Source organism: Perna viridis, chromosome 5 (assembly GCF_037379345.1).
Source record: "Perna viridis isolate PV_CMFRI_1.1 ecotype Kerala chromosome 5, ASM3737934v1, whole genome shotgun sequence".
Lineage (NCBI taxonomy): Eukaryota > Metazoa > Mollusca > Bivalvia > Mytilida > Mytilidae > Perna > Perna viridis.
Genome location: NC_142449.1, coordinates 26294143 through 26321302, shown reverse-complemented (window position 1 = coordinate 26321302; position 27160 = coordinate 26294143). Strand labels below are relative to the sequence as shown.

Sequence of the window (27160 nt, the reverse complement as noted above, 5' to 3'; positions counted from 1 at the left end):
TGACTGCCCCTTACATGATTCTGTTAGTATGTCTGTTAGTAGATAGAGGTAGCAAAGCCCAGTCTTAGAGATACCTGACAGAAGAACTCAGTCAGAGTATGTCCTACTAGAGGCTACCTCATACTTAAAGTACCATATAAAAACTTGTACCGGTACTATCTTAAACGATCCCAGTAAGGCCTTTGTCATTTTCGTAACTCAAGGTTAATTGAATGATCACAGTTAAATGTTCATTGACAGATATTTTATAAAGTTAAAATCCTCATTTCTATTAGACCAACATGCTGAGCCAAGTAATTCATGTGCTAGCTCAAAGAAGCAACATCAAGGCATGCCACCTACTTATCATTCTGACTCTGAGCAAACCATCCCTCACTCTCTTTCTATCATATGTCACATGATAAAGAGAGGTACAGGAACTACCATTTTAAAGTGTTCTATGGAAGAGGCATAATTCATCATATAAACAGACATTAGTTATCTAGTTATGGTGATTTGGCAAATAAATATAAACTTGAAATAGGTTAAAATTTTAAAGATATTACATGTATAAGCAAATCTACTAGAAATCATTTTTAAGATATTCTTAAAGTAATATTCTGCATCTAAATTAATCTTGCTGGTGGAGATAGATTATCACAAGTATTAAAAATGTAAAATCGAAGTCCAGAATATTTGAATAATTCCTTAAGGTTCATCATCACTTTCTGACAAAATGGCCTCGTGCATCTAGCAAAAAATTAAGGCGTGGCATCTCTTAGATACGAAAAATTTACATCAAGTTTATGTAAAATTAAATCAAAAACAGGGTTGATTTTTTCAATTCTGCAGAGAGTGCAATAATAAACGAACACCTGAGATTTACTAGATATGGTACACTCATTAACACAGTTTAAGTCACCTTTTGTGTATAGGTGGCTATTGTCCTTCTGTCAACCAGCATGCCAATGTGAATACAGTTTACCTTTAATACACAGGGAACATCTCATAACATTATCTAAACTTAGTTCATTTTTGCCCTCTCTGCAGAATTGATAAAATTAAAACAGTAAAGGTCAGGCCAGTTTTTGATATAATTTTACATAAAATGAATGCAACTTTCTCATATGTAGGGGATGCTATGCCTTAAAATTCTTCTACATACATAGGGTTGTCTGTAGTCAGACAGAAATTAGTGGTGAAATTGAGGCCAATTTTCGAAAGGTAATAATGAACCTTAAAAGTCACTGCATCTACAGTCAAATTACCATTTCAGCAATTTTTAAGATGGAATCTATTGATTTCATATAAATCTTGTCTAGTCCAACATCCTGACTGGAACTAGTTGTGGTTTGTTGTGTGGAGTCCACATTATACTGGCTATCCATCTTTGCCTTTGGATAAATTTGCTTCTTATCTCAAATGGCTACAAAGTTAAAGAAAATCATAAGTTCAGTGTTTCCTCAGGTACTGTTAATTTTAAATGTCTTGTCATGTCTTGTGACTGCAAAAAATAACTTACAAAAGCAATAATCAAAGTTTGTAAGATAAGAAACTTGGGTGCTTGCATGAACAGCACTTTTCTTAAAATGGCAAAAATCCAAATCACATTTTGGTGAAAATTGACAAAATCAAAATAATAATTGAACTTAAAAATTCAGTCTGAAAACATTTGAAGTGAAAATGGGCCCCTAAACTGTAGATTAAACATATAACTTAAAAATTTGACCTGTTTTTAATAGTCTCAAAATTGTGTTTCAGCTGAACAAATCTGGTTGTTTAGTTCCTTAATAATAATCCTGAAGCCAAAAGTGTAATGAACAAACTTACAGACAAGAGGATCAATATATGCACCAAAATTGAGAGTGTACCAGACATATGACATTAAATATTTACCAGTATACATGACTATAATATTATTTTGAGATTGGGCAGCCAAATAAAGAAGGAAGAAATTTCAAACTGCTTTTTAAGTGCATGAATACAAAACAATCAATTTAAATTGACAATAACTAACTTTAATTATCTAATCAGATTTAAAAATCTCAATACAGACATAATATCAGGAATTGTCAAATCAATGTAAAGTTTAAGTTGTATTGTAGGTGATTTTAATTCATTTTTTGTCCTGTTCTCATGTACAATGTACTACATGTAGTACAATGCATGTTTATAGATTTTATGCACACATATGTATATAGGGACTTCGTCTGAAAAACAATTGCATGTAAATAGTAATGACAGTTAAGATTTAATATTTAACATCTAAGGCAATGCATTAACTATTAAATTAAATATTTTGTTTTTCTATTATTAAAGTGTATCAAATATTTCATTTTTGATTTCCTGATTTTTTTCCAAAGGACTCTAATCTGGGTATACAATGTATCATATATCATAGCATGAATAATTTATGGGAATATCATATGATTTTGTCACTGTCACAGGATCCAGATCTAAGTACACTTAGTGCACTAGGTCATGAATATTTTATTGGAGAATCAAAAGATTCAGTTACCATGACAACAAATTTAGATTGATCATTATCATTGACAAAGAAATCAGAACTGATTCACACATTTTCTTCAGTGGTTCAATACATCATGACTCTACAACTCCCATGACAAGTAAAAATTTGTCCAAAGAAGGTATTACAGAAATACTGAAGGCCGTTGTATTATAATTTATGAGAAGTTCATTTTCATGCCAAAGTTTCCTGTGGAAAGCAGAAAATTTCAAATAATTCTAGAGCACTGTACACACCAGCTAAATTAATGTAACCAAAAAGAAAGCAAGGGCATATACATATACAAAGTTGATGGTGTGTCCAGTAAAACTTGTCTAACCAAACCCTGAACAAACCAGAAACCTGTCTAGACAAGACACCCTTTTAAATTCTTTTTTACATCAGTTCCACCACATTCTAACCTGTGAAAACTGAATACCTGTCTAATCTGAACAAATCTTCTGTTTAGTTTTGACAGACTTCACTATACATTCTCCAAAAACTGATGATAAATCTACAACTATAATTACTGTATACCTGTTCATTAATAACACAACATACATATAGACTACATGTATCCAGAAATAACATTGCAGATATACATGTATGTGAAGGATATGTAATTTCTATTCATCTAAACAGTCACTTCAAGGCTTGCATTAATTTCTGACATGAATTGGCAACAATGGAAATATCTTGTGATGTTATACACTGAAGCTAATAACTCTCTGTCTGACAAAAAATTATCCTCATGACATGAAGTGCATTTATTATGACAAAAAGAATTATGATGGGGATTAAAAGCAGCAGTGCAGATGAAGTGTTTGTATTCTACACTGAACAACTGTTAAGGCATTCTATTTACAGAGATGAAGATGGTGCTATGAATTATGTTCTAGAAATGAGCAAGACAATTTTCTAATCTTACGAAATAATACAATAAATAATACAATAATACATCTAATGTTTAATATCTTTAGTACATATGTACTCAAGGATCATGCAAAGTTTAATAGATTATAATCAATAACTGCATTTAAGGTGGGGATCAATTAAATTTACTAAAAAAATCCTTGAAGCAAAAACAAATTTAATTTTCCAAGTGGAAAATAGCCATAAATCCTGAACAGTAAATACAGTATACACTTATTGTTTTAAAGTCCACCTTGTTTTTAAGTTTGAAAACATTTGGTTCAATGGTAGGGTAGCAGAAGGATGAATTGACAGACATGGATATCCCTACATCAGTAAATGTATATAACCCCAACCAAGTGGAGATATTGAAAGTATTTTTACAACTTCAGCAGTATTAGTGACTGGTTTAAAACGGTACAACAATACAGTGTTGAATTTTTTTTTTTATTTTGTACACACAAAGTATGAACAAATACTGAAAAATAAGTTGACAGTTTTTTATAAACTAACACAATACAATCAAGTTAAACTCTGAATAAAAGCATGTCATTCACTTGTACTTAAAACTTTGTTACTAGTAGACTGTTTTACCCTGCATGGTTTTTAAAAGGACTTGTACATTACGTAATTTTTTACTGATATCATAGGATGAATTGAATATTCATAAACAGCAACAAAAGTGAACAGAAGAAGAGACCCTGGCTTTTTCTAATTTAAATTTCTAGGTAGTGGAAACATAATTTGTGCAAATGCAATCCCACTATTCTAAATATTCCTAAAATAACCTAAGTTTCAATTTAAAATTAGAAACCAAATTCTTTACAGATATACATGTACATAAACCTGAATGGTTTTTAAAATGTTAACATTTATGGCACAAGACTTAACAACCGAGAAAAAGGTAAGGAATAGTTACATACCAGAATTCACAGTGTAACTGAAAAAGTTAGTAGTCACTTCAGTAAGTTATGGAAATATTATAATGTACAGCCACTACTTCCTTATATATATATATATTTAAGTCTATAGGGCTCTTTGTGAGTAAAACTCTACATCATTATCACCAGAACTGTGTAAGTGACCAAGTTTAAAATATACTCCACAAAAAAAAGTTAAGGGCCACTATAGAAAATTCAATAAATTTAATTTTATTATTATCAGCATATATGTAAAAAATTCTATAAATTAATCACTATAACAATAAAAACAAACTTCTTAAAAACAAATGACAGTTTAATAACGTTTAAAATCACTGTCGTAATGGTGAAAATCCAAATTTTGAATATTAGAAAAAAAATTAAGTGACCCTTAACATTTTTTGTGAAGTATAATTGAATTCCCATTTTGTTTTGTCAAGACAAAAGTTCCATACTACATGTACTTTTATCACTATTTAAGTGAGAATCAACATATCAAAACTACAGAGGTTTCCATCCACAATTTACCTTCATCAAATGTATGGTACAATGTATGTACATGCATGTATTTCTTTACAACAAGAACATACATCCTGTTAGAAACGTCTTCATTTTCTACATGAAGCTAAAAATACTTAATAGAAACAGGAAATAATATTTTCTCCTCACACAATCACTCCTAAATAGAATTACAATATAAATTTGCTTAAAGTATTTAAAACAGACTTCCTGGAAAATCCTGGCTGCTAAATGTAATACAATTGAAAGTTAATTGTAGGCCACATAATTTTATTCAATATAACAAGCATAACTGTACATTTTCTTCATAGGGTTGATACATTCAGTAGGAATATATACAGTTAATTTCTTAATACATCCTTTTGACAGGAACATACATTTACATGTACATGTATCATCAACGGAATTTAAGTTTCTATTTACATTTTCAAACCTTAAACCTCCAAATTTAACTTTTAAATTTGAAGTCAACTTTCTGACACACTTAAACATAATAAAGTAGAAATGCTGTGTGCTATAACCCCCTTCAAATGCAGTCAAAAGTATAACCTGTAAGTTCAACTTTCTCCCTTTGCAGTCCCCTGCCCCAATGCACATCTAGTCATCTACACATGATGCCCAACCTTCCTATAAAGTTTCATCCAAATCCCTTGAGTGGTTCAGGAGGCATTGCCCTTACAAGGAATGTGGAACAGACTGACAGACAGGATCATTTCTAAATACCCACCCCCAAAATTTTGTTTGTGGGGGTATAAATATGAAGCTACTCATAGACTACTGGTAGTTAATTTTCACTATGATTGGTTAAAAATCCCTTAACACAACTTCTGATTTCGAACACTGCATGCTAAAATCCTGCCAATTAACATAATAAAACATCAGCATGATTCCTAAGTCAAGCAATACTTAAGATTCTTGCCATTCATCAACTTCATTCACAGCAATAAAATCTTATTTAAATCGTTTCATTTTACCTGACTGAGTTATTGTACTTCTTATCTCTCATAACAAATAACAACAATAGTCTGTAATACTCTGTGAATCCTAAGGAAGTATCTTTATTTCACTATTTTTTCCCCCTTTTTTATCATTTTCACATCAGTTAGAGAACTCTGCAAAATTTAAATTGTTATGCAAGTCACAAGGTAGCTTGCATATGATACCTGTTTTAAAACAAAACACTTATAACAAATATAAAATTACGATTTATTGTTAAAGTGGGAATATATAGATTATCACCCATATGTTATTTTTTTATATCACATACCATAACACCCCGAAGACACCCATATGAACCCTAGAGCACATTGGCTTCCTCCCACTTTTAAATATGCAATACAAATTTTAACCTAAAATGTTTGCCTGGTAGCCTACAGCTTTAACTTTGGTAGCCAATATGTATAATTCTATACGATCACAGTAGAAACCAACACCAAATTCAGGGGCCATTGGTGAGTGGGCCGCCTGCTCATTTCAAAACCTGGCAAAACAAATTTACATGTATATACTAGTTGGCTACATATAAAAATTGTATCTGATAGTAGGAGGAGAGCTCTCAAGAGGGTTCATACATTTATGGGTCAAGGTGTTATGGTATACAATATAAAAACCCACATTATATTCTGTTTATCATACATATGTTTCAAAAAGTAAACATTTTTATTGTATACCAATTAGGGTGTGGTATTGGGCTTTTGCTTAACTAATTATGATAAAGCAGTTCTCCAGTTTCCAGCAAATTTGATAATTTTTCGACCTGTAGTGTAAAAAATGATAATCTCATGCGTTAAGTTATTTTTCATTCTCAGCAGAACTATAAAATGGCAAATATTAGTCCATATTACAATATACATTGCACAATAAGCATGTGTACCAAATTTCATAATACAATGTACTTAATCATAGAACCAACAAACCTATTGGAGACTTACTAGAATATACATTTTTTAATAGGGAGTCCATGCAAAAACCAGGCAGTAGGTGGCACGTGCCAAATTTTGTTTTCAAAAAATGTTCACCTATTCACATCCTTTCTCAAACCTGGAAATTGGTTTTTGACTTATCAATTGTTATAATTCTAATATCTCATGAAATGAGGAAAAATGATATGAATGAATGGTTGCTTTGATAGGGAACTTTTATAATTACTTTCACTGTCATACATACATATGATACACTCATTTATATATTGGAACACAATATTCAGTAGGATAAAATTTACCCTGTTCCACCAATATCATAGGATCTGCCTGATTTTTACATGGACAGCCTCTTAAATCCTGAATGACCAACAGACCGCAAATGTACAACCTGCTTTGCCCCATCTATTTTTTTACATACTTATACCCATGCCAAATATCTTACTACAAGATAAAGTTGACAACTATGCCTTCAAAGGATGAGGTCTTTTTTTCTAATTTGTTTACAAACATGTATATATTATTAGATCATAGATCCTTCACTTTGGCCACTTTTTAGGTCAATGTCAATAAGTTATTGATTATAAGTCACAATAACCTAAGTAAAGAAAGATGAACATATATTACAAAGGCTATGTGATCAATAATACATCTGTATCAAATGAAATTGTAAAAAATCAAAACATATAAAAATGCTACAATACATGTAGGAGGATATTTAATAAGTTTTTATCTAGAAACTAATCGAAGTTGATCATGTGATCACAGATACCCTAACAGGCAAAGTTTTAGAGTAGAAAAAGGTCAATAAACTGCCAAAGGAATAACATTCACAAGCCAATGGTAGTATATTGGAATTCCTTATCATTAATTGAAATGACCTGTAGATGACCTTTGACTGTATTTTTGACACATTCTCTGTTTCTACTTTTTCTGTAATTTATAGTCACAACACTTTGTTTCAGACGGTGGACCTAGGATAAGGGACACAACTCTTAAAAATCATTGGAACTTTTTGTATTCAGCATCTTACATTAATCTTATGTAACTTGGATTCATTTTATTCTGCTTCAAAGGAAAGCTTGAAAGGCTTTAGTGAAATTGAATACAATACTAACATACATTTATCACTGATTTTATGAGTTATGCCCCTTACCCTAAGTCTACCTCCTTAAAGTTTCAGAAATGTTGGTCAAGTAACTTCAAAAAGTTTAGAAAATGGAAATGAGGGTCACTATACATTCTACTCATCATACAGGGTATAAAAAAATCATTCAATTACTGGCACATAATTCAATATACATGAATGTGTTCTCCCAAGTAACTTCCAAGTTTTGTGACATAAATGTAGCTTAACAAGTGTTATACATGTACATATCATTCTAATTTACTTTCCATAAAACAAATTTCAAACCAATTCCTTATTAATAACATCTGAAATGTAAATGTAACCAATAAGGCCAGGGACCAAAGGTTACTTTCAATTCAATCAATAAATTTCTTTTCAAGTATAATATCAAATACTGTTTAAGCTAAACAGTTCACTTAAACTATTATAAATATGCAGGTTTTATCTTTATTTGGATGTAAAATTTATCTTATTTATTGATTTTCAATAAAATTGAACAATTTTCTAAATCCCATGATATATTTCTATATCTAAAAGTACATGCATAGCATTATTCTTTATTTTAAAAGTATTTTTACTGAAAGAATTTTTTTGTTCTAGGGAAATGTTTGTGGTTTCTGTTGTATGGATTAATCACAAAATTTGATTCCAAATATTGAATATTGACTGGTACAATTATATGATGATTAAATGAATTTCTAATGATAATCAAAGACTGGAGTCTTCAAAGTCGCTAATCATAAAAAAAATTCTCTGCCACTGATTTTGGCTTACTTTCAACATCCATAATGGCACTAATGCAATATTCTCTAAAATCAGGTGACTTCTGCTAGAATCTTGGTTCCCTAGATATGACTGCGTACTCTTTTATAATCGTGATGACCCAAATGTTTTCAGTCAAAACAATCGGAACCAGATAAAACAACTGGCAACAGCTTTATATAGTTATCAGGGTCCTGATAATGTATATGACCTATATAGTAAATTGTAACGAGCCCCTGTGTTTGAACCGGAAACTGGGTAATATTACATAAATTAATTGCTATCTAACTGATCATTTCATTTTTGAATGTAAACTTCTGGTTCTTGTACAAGCAAAAAACACAGAAGGGTGTATCATATTTTTTTTTAAACAGGTAGTACATTTTAGCGATCTTTGGGTCACATTTTATATTGACCAGAGAACCAGATTAGGAACCAGATTAAACAACTGGCAATGAATGTTCATAGACATCGGGGCCCTGCTTATGTATATGTCCTATATAGTCTTGTAATGAGCCTCTGTGCCTGAATCGAAAACTGGGTAATGTTCAATACTAACTGATCATTTCATGTAAACTCCCTGTTCTCCATACAAGCAAGAAACATGTAGAACTTACGCCAATTATATTTAAAAGATACAATTTTATCTTGTATGAAACTAGAATGACGCTATGACAGTAAACACTGCACAGATCTGCAGCATAATGTGGAATATAAATATATAATTATGCAAATGGTATGCGAATATTAAGTACTGAAATTACGAGTACAAGAAGTCACTAACAATTTTAGCAACTTAAAAATTCAATGTAAATCACCCTAAACTTATCCAGAAAATTTCAAAAATCAACTAAAAGAATCACATGTGCAAGTTACCTGTCCTAGTCAAATTGAAGTACATTGCCAGTACCTACTAAAATTTCTTAGAGTTGCAGCAGGTAAAACAAACTAATATCTTAGGGTACTTCATAAATGAATATATAACACGGTATTTGGTACTCATATGTAAGGGTAGTAACATCAATGTACCAAGTCTTAAATTTGGGGAGTTCTACCTCACTAATTAATGACATAAGGCAAGCAAGAGGTTTTCCAAATTACTATTATTAAAGTCAAATGCATAAGTCAAATTTTAAAGATAACAGTTACAACAATATTGATAAGTCACCATATTCAAATATAAGCCATATGACAAAATAACCGTTCCAAAATTGGTCATGTTTAAGATAATACAATAATATACTAAAAAGTAAACTACAGAATCTAAACTATAACTGAATAGCAATACTTGAAATTCCTTAAAATCCAATCATAATAAAAACACTTAAATCTTTTACAAAATTCTCCCAAAACCTATTAAGAAATGTCCCAAAGCATCTGCAAATACCTGTCAATTGTCCTTAACTAAGAAGCACCTCTACAGTGTGAATTGTCTAATTTCTTATTTAAATCTTTATTAACTTAATTTATAAACTTTTTACATTATTTACTGTCAATACCTTTACATAGAAACTGTTACAGGACCAATATATGTGTAATCACATTCTAAAAATAATATTAAGTTCTGAACTCCTTGTATTATGAATAATACTTCATGACAATATTTCATATTTTTCATATTTTCCATACATGAAAATACCAGACATCCTGGTGATTACAGATACCCTCACATTTTTTAAGTGAAAATTGATACAACTTGAATTGCTTCTAAAAAATAGTAAATGCATTTTACGCAATACATTGTAACTACATGTATAACTAGCCTGTGTATCTTTGACTGTATAGAATAATTTGACAAATCATAAATGTATACTGGTACTGTATCACAATCCTGAAGATGCATGTAAAGATAAGGACACTGAAGCTCTTTATTTTATCAAGCAAGGACACTGGTACATAATTAATATCTGTAGCTGGCGATTATTCTGGTGACAAAATTTTGGAAGTGAGATCAGCCTCTGTAATTACTTGTACCAAACTGACCTGTATAATTATATGACAACCCAACTTCCTTACACTTAAAAAGGCTTGGAAAATCCCTCCATGTAATTGTACATGAAAACAAGCCTCAAACACTTGTAACTACTCCACAACAATAGTTACAAATTGCCCTGTGACAATCTCTGACATCAAACATCATGTTAATTGGACAAAATTCTATGATAAGAACGTCATCTAAAATATGTTCATGTAGCATAAGAAGTCTGAAGAAATTTTAACTTGTATAAAAAGATAGGGCATCTAAAGGGACATAAAATGATACCCTGCCATGTTGCTAAAAAAATTTAGGGTAAAAACAACTTAAAAATTGCCATAACTTTTTTGTAAATAATCGGATCAATCTGAAATTTGAACTTAACCTGTGCTCAGTGCATGTAACTACTGTATAAAAGGTTTGAAAAAGATCCTTCAATATCTTCATTCGATATCATTCTAAGTTATCATCTGAAAACTGTTGGGCTGGACAAATAAATACATAACTTTCCAGAGAGTATCACATTATACTTCTTGTGGCAGGGTATAAAAATATTATTTTAAATCATACAATTTAAACATTACTGTCATGTCCATGCAACATCCCTCAATTTAACAGACATGTGATTGTTCCTGCACATTGGTAACTCAACTGGATATCTTAAAAGTTTCAAATATAAGGTACAACAGTTTAAGTCAATGAGTAATTATCCTCTAGCTTCAACCTATGATGTAAGCAAAACATCACTGCTTAAAAACATCAGAAAGGGGACTTAACCAAAGTAAAAATATCAGTTTCTAAGATTAATCTCAACAATATAAATTAGAACCATTTTGTACTAATCATTCCATGAATTCTAAAGCATGGCATGAGAATTACATGTACCTGACCACAACATGGCAATATCAAAGATTTGTACAGTTAAATATGTCCTTTTAAGGAACAGGTCAAAGCCAGGATAATACTGTTTTGTATCATACATTTGCACAGTGAAATCAGTCTTAAGGAAAAGTTCACAGCCTGGGCAATATCATACATTTGCACAGTGAAATTGGTCTAAAGGAACAGTTCACAGCCTGGGCAATATCATACATTTGCACAGTGAAACTGGTCTAAAGGAACAGTTCATAGCCTGGGCAATATCATACATTTGCACAGTGAAATCAGTCTTAAGGAACAGTTCATAGCCTGGGCAATATCATACATTTGTATGTAGTATCAATTATAATGTAACCATCCACAGTCAACTAAATTCTGGCAAGTGTTTGGTTACCTAAGGTTTACAATGAATATTAACTGAAATGACAAAGCTCTGAATTATATTTGGTTTAGACAAGTATTCAATTCAATGCTGTTTTAGGATGACTTCACCAAACCAAATATGGAAATACTATGATACAAGGATAATTATAAACTAAACAGTTGCATTAAATTGACATGCATAAATGAATATATGAAAGCCTTTACTGGTCTACAAGCCTTTGGTCAATATCTTTTCAGTATGAGCCACCAAAGTACATACACAAAAATTGTACCCTTACTAATTGTTTCATCATCACCATCATGACTAATGTAATTACTTTGGTATCAATGTTCATTTTACAATGATGATCTGCAGGGTGTACATGTACAGTTATACATTTTTTGTTCATGTAAAGTATTCAATTTTACATATATGTACATTATTGTTGTACACTGTAGTTAATATGATCACCAAATAATATGACGAAGGTGAAGCCTAAAATTTCAATGCTCCCGAAGAAACATTAATAAAAACAAATTTTTTGTCAGCTCTTATTTGATATGTTATACATGTACCTTCAAGTATGGTAAATTTTGTAATGATATATATTTGCCCTAAAGCATTATACTTATTGTCATGGTCTGATATGTCTATTGGCCGAAATGTCCAGCATTCATAAAGAACTATTGGTTTTCGTGGTCCGAAATGTCTTTGGGTCGAATTGTCTGGCACTGGTTAACATTATGGTTCTTAAAATTTGCAAAATATCTTAAAATATTTCTTTTATTGTATTTAGTTTCACTGCATTCTGTTTCATTTAGTACAGTTTAATTATGTTTTCATAATAATTTGATTCATTTTATCAAATTGTTTTATTTCAATTATTTCTTTTATCAATTATTTTCGTTTCGTTTTGGTTCGTTTTCGTTTCGCAATTTTTATGACTTGAGAATTATGGGTAATATTGATGACGTAATTTTTGTAAACATCCGGGAGCCATACTGCAGACTATAAGGCCAACCCTATCTTGGAAAAACTATGATTCGATTTGTATTTAATTATCGAAACTAGCAAATATTTTCCGAGACTGGTTTGGCGCTCAATCACACATACACAAGTATACGCAAATGAAGCTGCCATTATGCTGTTTTCAGCTCCTGAAAATGCAGGTACAAACCAGATATTGATGCTTTTTCTTGCCATAAGTATACAGAACCAAGTTGATAATACAACCATAAACGCTCCCTTCGGGAGCGTACTAAAGACCAAATAATTTCAAGTTCAATGAGTTTGGACAAGTACAATTGTCTAGCAAGGCTAAAAATTTGACTGCATTTAAACAGTAGCATTTTGCAATTAACACACTGTACATGTACAACTGTATGTATACATTATAATATCCTGTCAAGAATTAATGCCAGAGGATTTCACAGCTGGTGCACAGAATTATCAAATCAAATGGATTTATTCAATTTACTGTTTATCTAGCATTTGTGATTATACATGTATTTCAGTTATCCATTCTTTCTAACTAACAGTTACATGTACATGTACTTATACTATATTTTTAACTTTGAAGTTAATTACATGTACAGGTATACAGAAAAGAATGTGCTGTTGTACACAGTGTTAGAAATTCTTTTTGTAATTAAACATTACAGGAAATATACATGCAAACATGCTAGACAAGTTCATACATCTTCTAGCAGGTAAATGTACATGTATTTACTTAAACATATGCTCTGACTAATAATTCATTGAAAGTAAAGCCTAAAGGTTTATGTACAATGACTGGACACTTCATATTTTGTACTGGTACATTTTTTTGTAATTCAAATTTGATGATGAATTAAAAAAAATATTAACATGTATTCATTTTTGTATATCAAAATAATTTTTAATGATATAAACATGTGGAAATAAAATACATGTAAAACCATTTTAATAAAACAAGAAAAACCTGACTTTTAACTGTTGGTCGTAGATACCCCCTTCTCTAAACCTAAATTTTCTAGGGGGAAGAGGCCAAAACTCTATAGCTGTAAATCTTTTGTAGATGTGAAACACAATAATCAAACATGACATGTATAATTAAAGTTCAAAAAGATTCAAACCAATAGTTCTTGAGTTATCATATAGAAACCAAATTTGTGAAGGATGGACTTGAATGGTTCTCAATAATTACATATGCTTTGCTTGCCATTCTAATCAGTATCATACACATACAAAATGAATATCACATTTGAGCTGAATACAACATATATGTACCTGTACATGTAAAAATACATTTTTGCCCAATATGATGTTGAACAGTATTGTTCACTGAACCAACATACACAACCTTACAAACATCAATATGTATCACATTTGATCATTCAACTATGAAAGAAACCTTAGCTGTAAACAAAATACCACACATGTTGTACATGTGAAAAATATAATGTCATTTTTGCCCAATATGATGTCCGCCAATATAGTTCTCTGAAAGCAACCCTCACTACAAAAATGTACCATACAAACATCAATGTGTATTATCTTTGATCATTCAACCATAAACAAAATCCCCTGTAGGTAGTTATAAAGAATTAAAGTTGCATTCTTCATCATCAGATAAAGGTCACATATGTGATTAAGTTGTCATCTCAAGAAAGCAAATTAATAAAGAGCTTTTTTATATCTGCATATTTGGTCCTGAATTACATCTGACAAAAAATATTCTTTGTTTTGAACTTACATTGTACACATACACAAAATGTGTATGTTAAACCAATTCTATTTTATTCACCTGATTAATAGAGTGAAAATAATTAAATTTTAATACTTGTACTTGAACATTACACATAAAAATTCATTTCTTTTCCTACATGTACATGTGGCTTCCTCCAAATTAATAGGATCAATACATACAAATGCATGAAAAATTACATGTATGATACATGCTGCTATCGAGAATGGAAATGCATTTCATATCTACAGTGCAGACTACATGTACATTTTGTTTTGTATGTATGTACATTGTACATGTACCTCTAAGCTATTTAAGTAGCATTGCAATATGGTCCAAAAGTAACAACTAAAATTAATCCCTACAGCATATGATATAAGTAACACAAATTTTCCCTGTCCATAAAGAAATGTTTTCCATAAGTATTAACCATCATGCAGGTTTCAATTAACTCCTATTAACAACTAACATAACAAATTGGAGCAACACAATGAACACAGAACTGTTTGGGAAGACAGAACGAATGTGGCACTATGAAGTCAATCTTAATGTAGATACAAAGGAACACAGGCATATCAAAGTCTGCAGTCCATTGTGTTCAGATAACCATTGTGTTCATCGTGTCTTCCCAAACAGCTCTGTATTTGTTGTGTCACTCCAGTCCACTGTGTTAGGCTACCCACTATGTTCTCCCTTTAATAATACATGTAAGTCGAAGTGGCCTGTGTGAGATGATAAACTCCAAGAGTGCCAGACAATGTAACATCAAATACCAAAAGTTAAGATTTCAAGTCCAAACAGGCTCTGCTGAGTTTATAACATTAAAAACCTGTGAATGTCAAAGATTTTTTGTCTTTCATTTTCAGAAGGTGAATGATCACTTTATCCTTTTTAAAACTATATTTCTGATACATGTACATGTACAACAATAAATTTAAGTACATGTATTTCTATTTTCAAAGCTTTGCTTGTTGTTACATTGTATTTCTCTGTACAGTACTATATGTACATGAATTAACAAGGCATCATAAAAAGTTTTATCATGATGTCACAAACATTGTGGTTTATCTTGAAATCTAATCCATGTTGGAGATAATTAGGAAATCTTACATGTACAAGGTTAAAATTACAAATATCCCTGTCATAAATTGAGTTTTTATAAAAAGGAATTCAAGCATTAGAGTGTTCCAGATAGAAAATTAAGATGGAGGAGCAAATTCTCAAAACAGAAGGCACTTGAATGTGCAAAGCTAGGATAGAAATATGCAAAACTTTAAATATTGACCAAACTTTACGACAAACGTGATGACTTTTCATTCAGAATTGTCAACTTTCCTTTCATCTGTGGCAACATCCCTTCGGCTCCTGCATATGGAGTGTTCATATCACAACTCATACGTTATGCCAGAGCTTGCCGAAACTACGCAGACTTTTTGTATTGTGCTAGAACTCTAATAAATAGGCTTCTGCAACAGGGTTATGTTGCTACAAGATTGAAGTCATCACTACAGAAGTTTTATGGTCGTCATCATGAACTCGTGGATCGTTATGGTGTATCCATCAGCATCATGAAAACTGACTTATTCAATGGGTCACAGTTTTCCTTTCCTCGTTTGTCTACCTCGGACTTGACTTTTTATGAGCAACTCGGCGGGTGTTTCTAGAAAAGCAGAGAACGCTTACCCTACCGGTGCACCTGGTCCATGCTCCCAGTTTTTAGTGGAGTCCAAGTTGCTCGTTTGCTTTTGTTACTTTGTATGTATGATTTTAGTTACGTTATGTTCTTTGTTGTGTATGTCTGTTTTCCATGTCTGGTCTTTGTCCCTGGAATACATTCTTTTGATTACCGCTATAACCTTGGTTCCCTTGATTACTCTTTAACTTGGGGGCTTTATAATTATAAACTACTGTACAAATGTATTAATTTCACTCTTTCATTTTTTGATAAATAAGAACTTTTCAATAATTAATGTTACTCCGTTTTTGTTGAAATCTGAAATCTGAAATCTGGTTCACCCTTTTGGACCTGAACATGACAAAATTTACAATGACAAAGATCTAATTGCATGTGCATGAAGTAGTATGAATTAAGAATATGAACATGCACCAAAGAAAAGACTTGCATGTAATCTACATGTATCACCCTGTTTTAATTGATTATGCTACATGTATAAGAAACTTACTCCCTTTAAATACTACAGTTTAGGATCCTGTGATGTGATAGAAAATGATAAAAGATAATTTAGCTAGATGAAGACTTAGTCACTGAGAAATCTTAAGAGTAGTAAGATGAAAATATGTAAATACATGTATATGCATTATATTTAGTGAAATGACATTTAAAAAATCATCATAGCCTATATTTTACTAGTTTTACCTACCTTGACAAAATTAAATCAAACTTTTTATTATCATTTATTTTTCCTTTAGAAATTTGGCTACTATACATATGTATTTAAAGACAGAGGGGACACTTACATGTGATATGGTCACCCCACTTGCTGTCACAGTTAAAAATAAACAAGGTGGAATGTGATTGGGTAGATGGAAACATGACATAAACTAGTGAAAACCAATCTATAAGTGAAAAACTTATGTATGCATGAACAAGCTTTTCAACAAAACTGACTGACATCTTAGAGAAAAGTAGCTCAACAACGCCCATTTTATCACAAGATGATCGGCGGATCATTACATTATGCATTCATAGCAACTCTTTCTATCGATTGGATGTAACTTGTGCATAAGAGACATAATTCGCCAAGGACAAACGAAAACAATATTGCATAAAATCAATACGATAACACGTTAACAGAATGCAAACTGGAATACCCACCGAATATTTTGAAATGTCAACTAGCCCAACAATCCAATTTCAAGGGAGATAACTGATTCTGATTGTTGCCGGAAGTCAATAGAAGAAAACATCCGACATCTAAATGAATATTTTGAAAGCAACGCACCATCACTTTTTTATGCGACTTCAAAAAATAATTGAAACTTTAACATTTGTTATACTCATTATTCATTTTAGTAAATGTAGTAACTATTCTTCACAAGTACACCATGGGATGCTTTTCACAAAACCGGATAGGATGACACATGACAAGTTCTTCCGGTGCCGCTATGTATTTTGGCGGACTCAAAAAGAAAATTCTCTTATTTCTTTGTAGACTATCTAAATTAACCCACATTTAATTTATGGAGTTTTTAGAGAGAGTAATCAATGGAACCAAGATTCTAGCGGAAATCAAAGAATGTAATCCAGGGACAAAGACCAGACATGGAAAACAGACAAACACAATAAAGAACAAAAAAAAAAAAAAAAAACAAAACAAAATAATAAATACAAATTTGTATTGGTGTATTGGTGTATTGGTGTTTGTCTTAAGCCAGCACCAGGGTTCGACACTAACCACTAACAGTAGTCCGGTAGCCCTGTGTATACCTAATTTCTAGGAGGACTGCCTTGAAATATCAATAGGTAGTCCTTTGGGCTACCTCAATTAGTTCTTAAAATTTCATTAGTCCTAAGAACAGGACCACAAAATAATTTTGAGGGCTACCTGATTATCACATCGTCCTGTGGGCTACCTATCACGAAAAGTCAATGTCAAACTCTGAGCACTCCACAGTTTAGTTTAGTTTCGCACTTTTGGCTAGGGTGACATTAATGGAAACCGGTGGTTGCTATAGTGATTAAAAATGAAGAATCTATTGTTGTTAAAACATTTTCTGAAAAAGGGGACTTTTAACAGTATTTTGCAATGTTTCATATATTTTCAGTGTTGAAGGGGCTTTTTTCCAATGACAATTTGACTTCATTGTAAAAGTATGTCAATTTTTTTACCATGCTAAATTTGATAAGTGGATTACAAAGTGACATAGCTAAAAATCTAACTGGCGATGCCCATATGAGGAAGGAGTTTTCCCAGGAAAATTTTTGGACAGTTTCAGGGCATAAAATAAAAATTTCAGATATTTTGCGGGAAATTTGATATTTTTAAACCTGATTTTATCAACTTTTTCGCTAGTTTTCACATATTTTTGCATGGTTTCTATTTGCTGTGGGTAATTTTTTTCGAGAAATGTTTTACTGCATTCTGCAGGCCTTGGCTTGCTTGACAATTTTTTTAAAATGATAAATGTTACAAAGCATCAGATTACAAGACCAAAATTAGGCAGTTCTACAATACTGTGGAGTGCTGGCATTAGGGAACATTGCGCCATTTGTGACGAAAGGCACAAAACTGTCATCATACTGAAACAAAGACAGACTAATTTGGTCAGCTTCAGTCTTAGTTTATCTATTCTCTCTGTATAATACAAATATGAAAAATATTTCTAGTTATATACTTTTAATATTTCGGTTATTGGAAAGATGAGCTATTTTCTGTCCCCCTTTTGTGTTTTTTTATTGTCCATTTTTAGAAATTATATTTCAACTATAGCCTTGCTTTGTTAACCTCTACATACCACAAGCTTTAATAAGTCAGTTTTGTTGTTGAAAGAAAACTTTGATATTAGCCCCAAATCTACCTGAGTTTATAAACATGCATATATGGTTCACTTTTTTTCTGAATAGCTATTTCCTCTTGAGTTATATTGTACGCTAGGAAAAGGAACAGATATTGTGAAACGCCACGAATGCACAATCGTATAACCTTTATAAAGATAGTAAATACCGTTTTCACCAAAATCTTGACAGAGAAGGTTTCATAATAATTTGACAATCATAGTAATAGCATAATTGTACAGTATATGCACTTATGTTTAGTAGATTCGATATACTGGATTACCAATTTACAAATGACATTGTATTGCTTTTGTTAATATGTGATATTTACAATTTTGAAAAGTTTGTTTTATTAATCATCTTGGATTTTACAGCATAAACATTTCAATAATTGGTTAATAAAGAAAAATTGGTCTCTTATCTTCGTGGGCAAGGAGACATAAACAATCGAGCAGGATCAAAATATCATGTAGAAGACTATTATCCTTCACTACATGACTCAATATAACCCTTAGTACCACTGGATCGCTAAGACCCATTTCTCTAGACGTCTTACGATCTGGTGGGCCACTGAGAAGTCCATAACGGTTGACAAGATCTTGAGACAATACTGAATGCTTCTCGAGTCTATATCCAAATTTTGACAAGCTTTTTACAATATAGTCAAAACGATATCTCATTTCGAGTTCTTTCTTCGCATTAAATTTTCCGTCTCTGTAGACGGCTTCTTTTCTGATCATTGCTCCAATGTTATTGACCGTGAAACCATAGAACCTCCGTCTCTTGTCCTGAGAATTTTCAAGGGTATATTTCCACGCAAATACATACTCTAAGATCCTTCTGTCGAGCTGGAATGCTACTTCTCCGATGATTCTTTTGTTCGGACGAATTTGGGATACTTTGAGACGACGTTGTTCTGAATATATTGGATTGAGACCAATAACGGAATCTATAGGCCTGCACAGTATCGATGTACCTGAAAAAAAAATGGACGATTCATGAATGATATTGAATTGAAAGTAGATATCTTTTTGGATCGGTGTTTTTGTTTTGGTTTGTTTTCATTTTCATTTAGTTTTTGTTTTTATTTTTGTTTTTGTTTTTGTTTTTGTTTTGGTTTTTTTTTGGTTTTTTTCGTCAATATTGCGTTGGAATTAGTTTTGTCTAGCAATCAGTATACTGAGTGTCTTGTAATCTCTTTGCAGAGTTACACGTATGTCTTGTGTGTCCAGAAATGTATGAGTATCAACGAATAAGGTATGCAATATACACGAATATATAAAAATAAAAAAATTGAAATTTCGAGTACATGCACATACTTGGCATTGGAATTTGATTTGACAGAATTTTCTCGGATGACCTCATTTCGTCAAATGTATTACTAGCATCTGAAATAAAAAAAAACAGAAAAAAAAACATGTCAAATGGGTAGATTAGATATGCCAACTTCTTGTGTGGCTAACATGATAACAACCTGGCAAGGCAAGCAAACACTACAGCTTGTTTTATAGACCTGCTAATATTTTAGTTACTTGCAATTACTTTGATGATTTTCCCACAAGGTTATTTTGGCACATTCAGTCTAATTTTGACTGTTGCATTGGAAATTATCATAGTATTTTTTTTTAATTTCGTCTTTGGTCTAATCTGTGTCTATCCTATTAATGCGACTAGGATATGCAAATTGATAAATTAAATGGTATTGCATTTATTATCTCTCATTGTGTGTTTTTATGTGTGATGGGTGTTTCTAGAAAAGCAGAGGATGCTTACCTTACCGGTGCACCTGGTCCATGCTCCCAGTTTTTAGTGTAGTCCGAGTTGCTCATTTGCTTTTGTTACTTCGTATGATTTTAGTTACTTTATGTTCTTTGTTGTGTATGTCTTTTTTCCATGTCTGGTCTTTGTCCCTGGATTACATTCTTTTGAATACCGCTATAACCTTGGTTCCCTTGATTACTCTTTCTTTAGGGGTGTTATTTATTTTCTACATTTCTTTTCAGAAATTTGAAGTATTCTGATATTGGCAAAATGTTTTTGTTGTTGAGACAAAATGCTTCTGAAAACACTAATTAACTATAATTGTGGATATTTGCTCAGTTTGACTTATTTTACTAAATTCTTTTCTATTTTGACCTAAAAAATATGACCTTTTAAACGTTGCAAAGGGAGAAAATGGATAGCTATTTACAAAAAGTAATCAAAGGAACCAAGGTTATAGCGGTAATCAAAAGAATGTAATCCAGTACTACAAATTAATTTGGTTAGTGGTATATCATGATCAGGTCGTTATTTGCTATTACTGCAATCCTTTTAAATGAACATTGAGCTGATATTTTTTTATTACCGCATAAAATACCTCACCTTGTATGACGTTAAAACCTTTAGAACTGGTTTTGTTTGGGGTCGATGTATAAACTGGGTCTCCAATTCTGGCCCTTCCATCGCTTAAATAAGAATCATACTGTTCAGTCTCTATGTGGCTTCCGTAACCCTCACTCATGGACTTTTTACCTGACAAACCACTGACATCAGCCTTATGCCCACTGCGGTTTGATACTATCATTTCAGGTGGCTGATAGACGAGTGTTTTCCAATCATCGGAGATCATTTCAGATCTTTTTGCACCAAGAGCACTTTGATACGAAGTAGGACTGTTTACAGATGTTTGTTGGAAGGACAACCTTACAGGAGAACTTGAATTGGTTGGTGAGGGTTGTCTGTACGAACCCCCAAACTCAGGGGAACCTTGTAATGATGGCGACATTTGTCTAGTGCTTTGTCCAAATGTTGGAGAGACTATCTTTGTGGTTTTTGTCGAAGTTGAATGATAGGCGTGTTGATATGGATCACTCAAACTCAAAGCCGCGGGCCTTGCAGTATGATGGTGAATTGGAGATCGCTGTCCACTATATGTGTGGTTTACATGTTGCGGTGAAAAGTTTACTATTTGAGGTTGTTGGTTGTAATTCACAGCTTCAGATACTACTTCTCTTTGTTGATTTGGTGATGGTGAATGAACCTTCACATTGTTAATCGACTGACTCCATTGCTCCGAACGAGGTGGTGAGACTGGTCGAAACACATTATCCGCCACAGTTTGTTGGTTGGTGAGAGTCGATTGATTGGCTATCTGCGACTTTCTGTTGTATTCCACAGCTTGGGAGACAACATTTCCCATTTTCACATTGCTTTGTTGAATTGGCGAAGGAGAACAGACCCCAGATTTGGCAACTACTTGATTCCATCGATCCGTTTGAGGCGGAGAGGAGACTGGTCTAAATGCATGGTCTTCTGCAGTCTGCTGATAAGTAACAGTTGGCGATCTTTGTCCACTAATACCAGTATAGGACGAAAAGGGTCTTGGTTCATATTGTGCACTTGGTATTGATATGTTTTGTTGATTGCTGTAACTTACAATACTTGGTGAGGGTGGTCGATTGGATTGTGCATGTTGCTGAATCGGCGAGGGTATTTTCTTACGAGGAATCAGCACGGCCGCTTCATTTCTGTAGGATGCTGAAATATGACTTTGCTCTGACGTTTTTGGGGCTGACATTGATGAAAATACACTATTGCCTTGTTGAATACTTTCCGTTCCTAGATTTGTGAAAACATCTGGAAAGCATTAAAAAGCATTACAACAGATATTTGTTTGACCAGAATAAATCTGACAAGCCAACAGAAAATTTTGAGCCCAATTCGAGAGCATTACAAGAGGCGAAAATCGCAGAACCCATGTATTCACAAACTGAATTTTATGTGCAAAAAGAATGCTTTGAACCAGAAAATGTGTTGCAATTTGAAAAAAAAAAATAGTGAAAACAAAACAAAGTCTAAAAAATTACGATGTTTTGGGCCATGCTTACATTCAACCGAGAAAAGAAAAGAAAGTGGATCTGACCCTACCAGAATCATCATCATAATCCTACGAGTGCCTCTGTCGCATTCTAATCCATCAATGATGACTTGTCAGGCGACGTTGGCACCTATGGATTTCCAAGATGTTCAAGACTAAAATAAACAGTCTTGTATCAACAACTGTAAACCAATGATGCGTGAAATCAACGCACTGTATAAGTGGTAAGTACAAACTCTGTCCAATGAAATACAGACCTTTGAATCTTTGGCATAGTTGTCTATCAGACCACACCAAAATAGACGTTAGGGCGTTGGCAGTTTTCAGAGTTGCGTTGTTTCTGACTGTAACAAGGTATTCTTTCAAAAAGTCATTTTCAGTCTTCACGTTTTGAATTTCTCTCATCAGATTCTCAATATTATCCCTACCAGTTCCGTGTTTGGATAGCGTTACACATGTTTCACATGTGCAGTACTGACTTTTCTCCATATCAGCCCGGGGACGTTTGCTTTCGCTCCATTTTATTGAGTGTTCTTCCCGTCACGTTGTCAGAGTAGCTAAAACGTCACAATATGGAATACCGTTGTGCACCAATTATAATGTTAAGCGAGTTCTTTATTAAGTACTTTATTAACCAACTACCTAAAATACGTCAAAATATGTAAAAAAAAAAAAAACTGACCAATTGATATGAATTCAAACCGGACATCTATACGGAGCCAATATGAAAAAAGAGGGCCAATATGGATCAAACCAGGGCCAATACGGCATCATAACTTCTGGTCGTTTGACACCGCCATTTTGAGTTAGAATTGGATTTATGAACTTTGATCATCAGGACTAAAAGCTGCAGAAACTCAAAAAAATCTTCCATTTTATACAAAAAGGATATTTATAGGGTTGATTAATGCAAATAAACCTACATGTTTTTGGTAAAACACGAAAACAACTGTTCTACAAATCATCTAGTTGAGTTGGTTATTAAAATTGTCAATAGATATGTAATTTCATATGGGCCCTGTTACAGGTTTCGGTCGATCATATTGGCCTCGACAGCCGTATTGGCCCTCGGCGATGCCTCGGGACCAATACAACCGCCTCGACCAATATGAGAGAACTCAAACCTATAACAGGGCCAATATGCTAACATCATATATTGTTTGAAATGGTATTTGGAAAAAAAAACAATTTGACGGCCTAATCTCAAGACTAACAGTGTTTTTTTTTCTTCACAGATCAATTTCATATAAACGCTATTATTTCTATAGCTATATCAATAAATAGTTAAATAAATAGATATTAAACACCGGTAGTGTATATTCTGGTATATCATAGTCTAAATAAGTAGGTCTTTAACGCCCTTGACTACCCTGTCGGCTCTCGCACGGACGGCTATATCATAGTAAAGGTATATGGATGTATATACACAGTATTGGGTTATTTGTTTACTGTAGACTGAAGTAAAGATGGCGACTCGTACCTTCACTTTGTATTATTTTTATTCGTCCTATTATTCGCACAAGGTGATCATAGCTGTTTTCTTTTCTTTTTTTTTTTGTCTGCAAAACGTTTTACGTCCAATGTTTATTATCAGAGGTAGACGTAGACTATAATAGCAGTGATAAGACCTATGCTGCTACCACACTCTCCAAAGAAGAGACTGTGGAAAACCATAAAACTGTGCTATCCTCTTTTGGTCTCTACCAAGGACGATGATTGTGATTTACCGTCTATGTACTGGATTCTTAACCCCACAAGAATCCATACAAACAATGTTTCATAGCTGGATCTGCAAAATGTACCACCAAACCTCTGTCAAAACTTTTAAATTCTATACTCACAACTGTCAAAGAGGGTTTGCAGTCCTACCACAACACTTGTTACTCCCGTAGTGGTATTAATTCAACGTGGATCCTGAAAAATTCGAAAGATCTTTTGGAGACAATCAGTTCAACGACTATTATCTGAATATATATAATAGCATAAAACCTATGATTTTTCAAGAATGTATACTTCTATTCCCCATACTCAGTTAAAATCTCGACTTAAAAACATTATACGTCGTTGTTTTTTTAAATAAGATGGTACACCTAGATACAAATATATAGTTCTTGGTGGCGATTTCTCATACTTTGTAAGAAATAATTCCAAATCATCTTTCAAATATACAGAGGTAGATGTTTACAAAATGCAAGTTTTAATCGACATTATATTTGTCCAGTGTAGTGGACATGTTTTTCAACAAACGGTCGGCATTCCAATGGGAATTAATTGTGCTCCTTTACTTGCTGACCTATTTCTTCACTCTTATGAGGCTGACTTTATAGCTGATCTAATCCGAAAGAAAAAAATATCGTTTGGCTCAGTTTCCGCTATATAGATGACGTATTATCTTTAAACAAACCTAATTTCGGGGATTTGATACATCGCATCTACCCCAAAGAACTTGAGATAAAAGATACTGCAGACACTGCGAAGTCAGCCTCATATCTTAACCTACACTTAGAAATCGATGGTAAAGGAAAACTATTGACCAAACTTTACGACAAACGTGATGACTTTTCATTCATAATTGTCAACTTTCCTTTCATCTGTGGCAACATCCCATCAGCACCTGCGTATGGAGTGTTCATATCACAACTCGTATGCCAGAGCTTGCCGAAACTACGCAGACTTTTTGTATCGCGCTAGAACTCTAACAAATAGGCTTCTGGAACAGGATTATGATGCTACCCGATTGAAGTCATCACTACAGAAGTTTTATGGTCGTCATCATGAACTCGTGGATCGTTATGGTGTATCCATCTGCACTGTGAAAACTGATTTCAACAAGTCATAATTGTCCTTTCCTCGTTTGTCTACCATGGACTTGACTTTTTGTGAGCAACTCGGCGGGTGCTTCTAGAAAAGCAGAGGATGCTTACCCTACCGGTGTACCTGGTCCATGCTCCCAGTTTTTAGTGGAGTCCGAGTTGCTCATTTGCTTTTGTTACTTTGTATGTATGATTTTAGTTACTTTATGTTCTTTGTTGTATATGTCTGTTTTTGTATAACTTACTTTGGTATTGTGACGTCATTAACGTCAATTGATCCGCACTCCGCAAGATTAAAATAATCCCAAACAAAATGTTTCTAGTTTTTGAATAGGTTATACATAACATGGTTAACAAAAAAACCAACAACAACAAAAAAATGCATCTGAACTGATTAAAATATATCATATCACAACAATGTTTGGTTGTATTACATGTATCTACAGAAAAGGTTGGAAAAATGGAACCTGTAAAAGAACTGGAGAGGAAAGCGAATGAAATTCCCGAATTACGGGCAGTAATCCTTGAAAAAGCCTCAAAAACAAAATCATCATTGTTTGAAGCTTTAAAGAAAGCAAAGTAAGAGATTGTCTTGATGATATTGAGAAGAGGTGTGCCGATTTGGAGGACACATTAAAAGAACTTCAAGGTAAGATAAAGGGGGGACATAAAATTTTAAGGGAATAAAACTCCAAAGTAAGAAGCTCAGAAAAGTGATGTTGGACAAAAGTTCTTAATTTTTTTACGCTTCAGCATAAGAAATGTAATTTGGTTTATTTCATGCAAATAGTTGACAAAAATGAGCAAATAATAGCCTGTAATTCCTTTTAAAATCTCTTGATCTGTCCCGGATTTCATCATTTTAACAATTAACTCTAATGGTAATTGTTTTAATGACTAGAAGATTTTCTTGGGCACCTCTATTACCTAATCCGTTTCCTCATCATCATTGTAGTTAGTGTCTTCCAAAACTGGACAAGATTATTGGTTAACAGGTGCATATTTCACTGTTGCTGATATCAATCTTGTAGTTTTTATGGAAAGAATGACACTTCTTCGATTGGAGGACAGATTTTTTGGAAAACCAAACAGACCTCTCTTATACATTTATCACCAAAGAGCACATGCAAGAAAATCTGTCAAGATGCGAAGGAAAGAAATGCAAAAAATGGTAACATTTGCATTGTGGTCAGGGCTTAAAAGGATAATTCCTTATGTTATAGGTACAGCTGTAGTTGGTACTGCTTTTGGATTAGGTTATACCTTCATGAAAAATAGATCTTAGTTCTGAATAAAATAAATCTTGTTGGGTTGTTCTTTTTACATTACCACAGGTTTTATATGATGTATTTCTATTTCATTGCATTTTTTGTGGTGGTGAAA

The 27160-nt window shown here is 32.8% G+C and overlaps 2 protein-coding genes and 1 long non-coding RNA gene across 10 annotated transcripts in view; 1 reads left to right on the top strand and 2 right to left on the bottom strand.

The window, feature by feature from the left end:
• The window catches only part of LOC148616857 (plasmolipin-like), a 33603-nt gene extending 16018 nt beyond the window's left edge, over positions 1 to 17585 (bottom strand). The window contains exons 1-2 of one of the 7 annotated variants that reach the window (XM_088583993.1): positions 17426 to 17585; positions 1248 to 1405 (exon numbers count right to left, since the gene is read on the bottom strand). In XM_088583993.1, the coding sequence (XP_088440119.1) occupies positions 1248 to 1367 (120 nt within the window). In that variant the 5' untranslated portion in view covers positions 1368 to 1405; positions 17426 to 17585. Of the gene's footprint in view, positions 1 to 1247; positions 1406 to 4845; positions 4941 to 5810; positions 5995 to 16970; positions 17211 to 17425 lie in introns of those variants that run through there. The other 6 variants (XM_088583987.1, XM_088583990.1, XM_088583988.1 and 3 more) reach the window with 6 other exon arrangements.
• LOC148616855 (uncharacterized) lies at positions 4231 to 27084 on the top strand. Of its 2 annotated transcripts, none has more exons than XR_015922311.1 (3): positions 4231 to 4301; positions 26224 to 26426; positions 26737 to 27084. It is a non-coding gene; the product is annotated as an uncharacterized LOC148616855 (long non-coding RNA). The 2 variants fall into 2 exon arrangements; XR_015922312.1 differs by lacking the exon at positions 4231 to 4301 and adding an exon at positions 22673 to 23188.
• On the bottom strand, positions 19439 to 23528 carry LOC148616856 (uncharacterized). Its single transcript, XM_088583984.1, has 4 exons — positions 23222 to 23528; positions 21470 to 22723; positions 20425 to 20493; positions 19439 to 20081 (listed from the first exon to the last, which is right to left on the bottom strand). Exons 1-4 carry the CDS (start codon positions 23451 to 23453, stop codon positions 19501 to 19503), a joined length of 2136 nt encoding a protein of 711 aa, XP_088440110.1. The 5' UTR covers positions 23454 to 23528; the 3' UTR covers positions 19439 to 19500.
• Positions 27085 to 27160: the final 76 nt, after the last annotated feature.

What these genes read in the sequence shown, in the direction of transcription:
- LOC148616856 (XM_088583984.1), bottom strand. Translation starts at nt 23,453, where the DNA reads ATGGAGAAAAGTCAGTACTGCACATGTGAAACATGTGTAACGCTATCC. An exon ending in AGGTTTTAACGTCATACAAG is followed by an intron (nt 20,494 to 21,469) that starts GTGAGGTATTTT and finishes TTTTTATTTCAG; the next exon opens with ATGCTAGTAATACATTTGAC. An exon ending in AAATCAAATTCCAATGCCAA is followed by an intron (nt 20,082 to 20,424) that starts GTATGTGCATGT and finishes TTTTTTTTTCAG; the next exon opens with GTACATCGATACTGTGCAGG.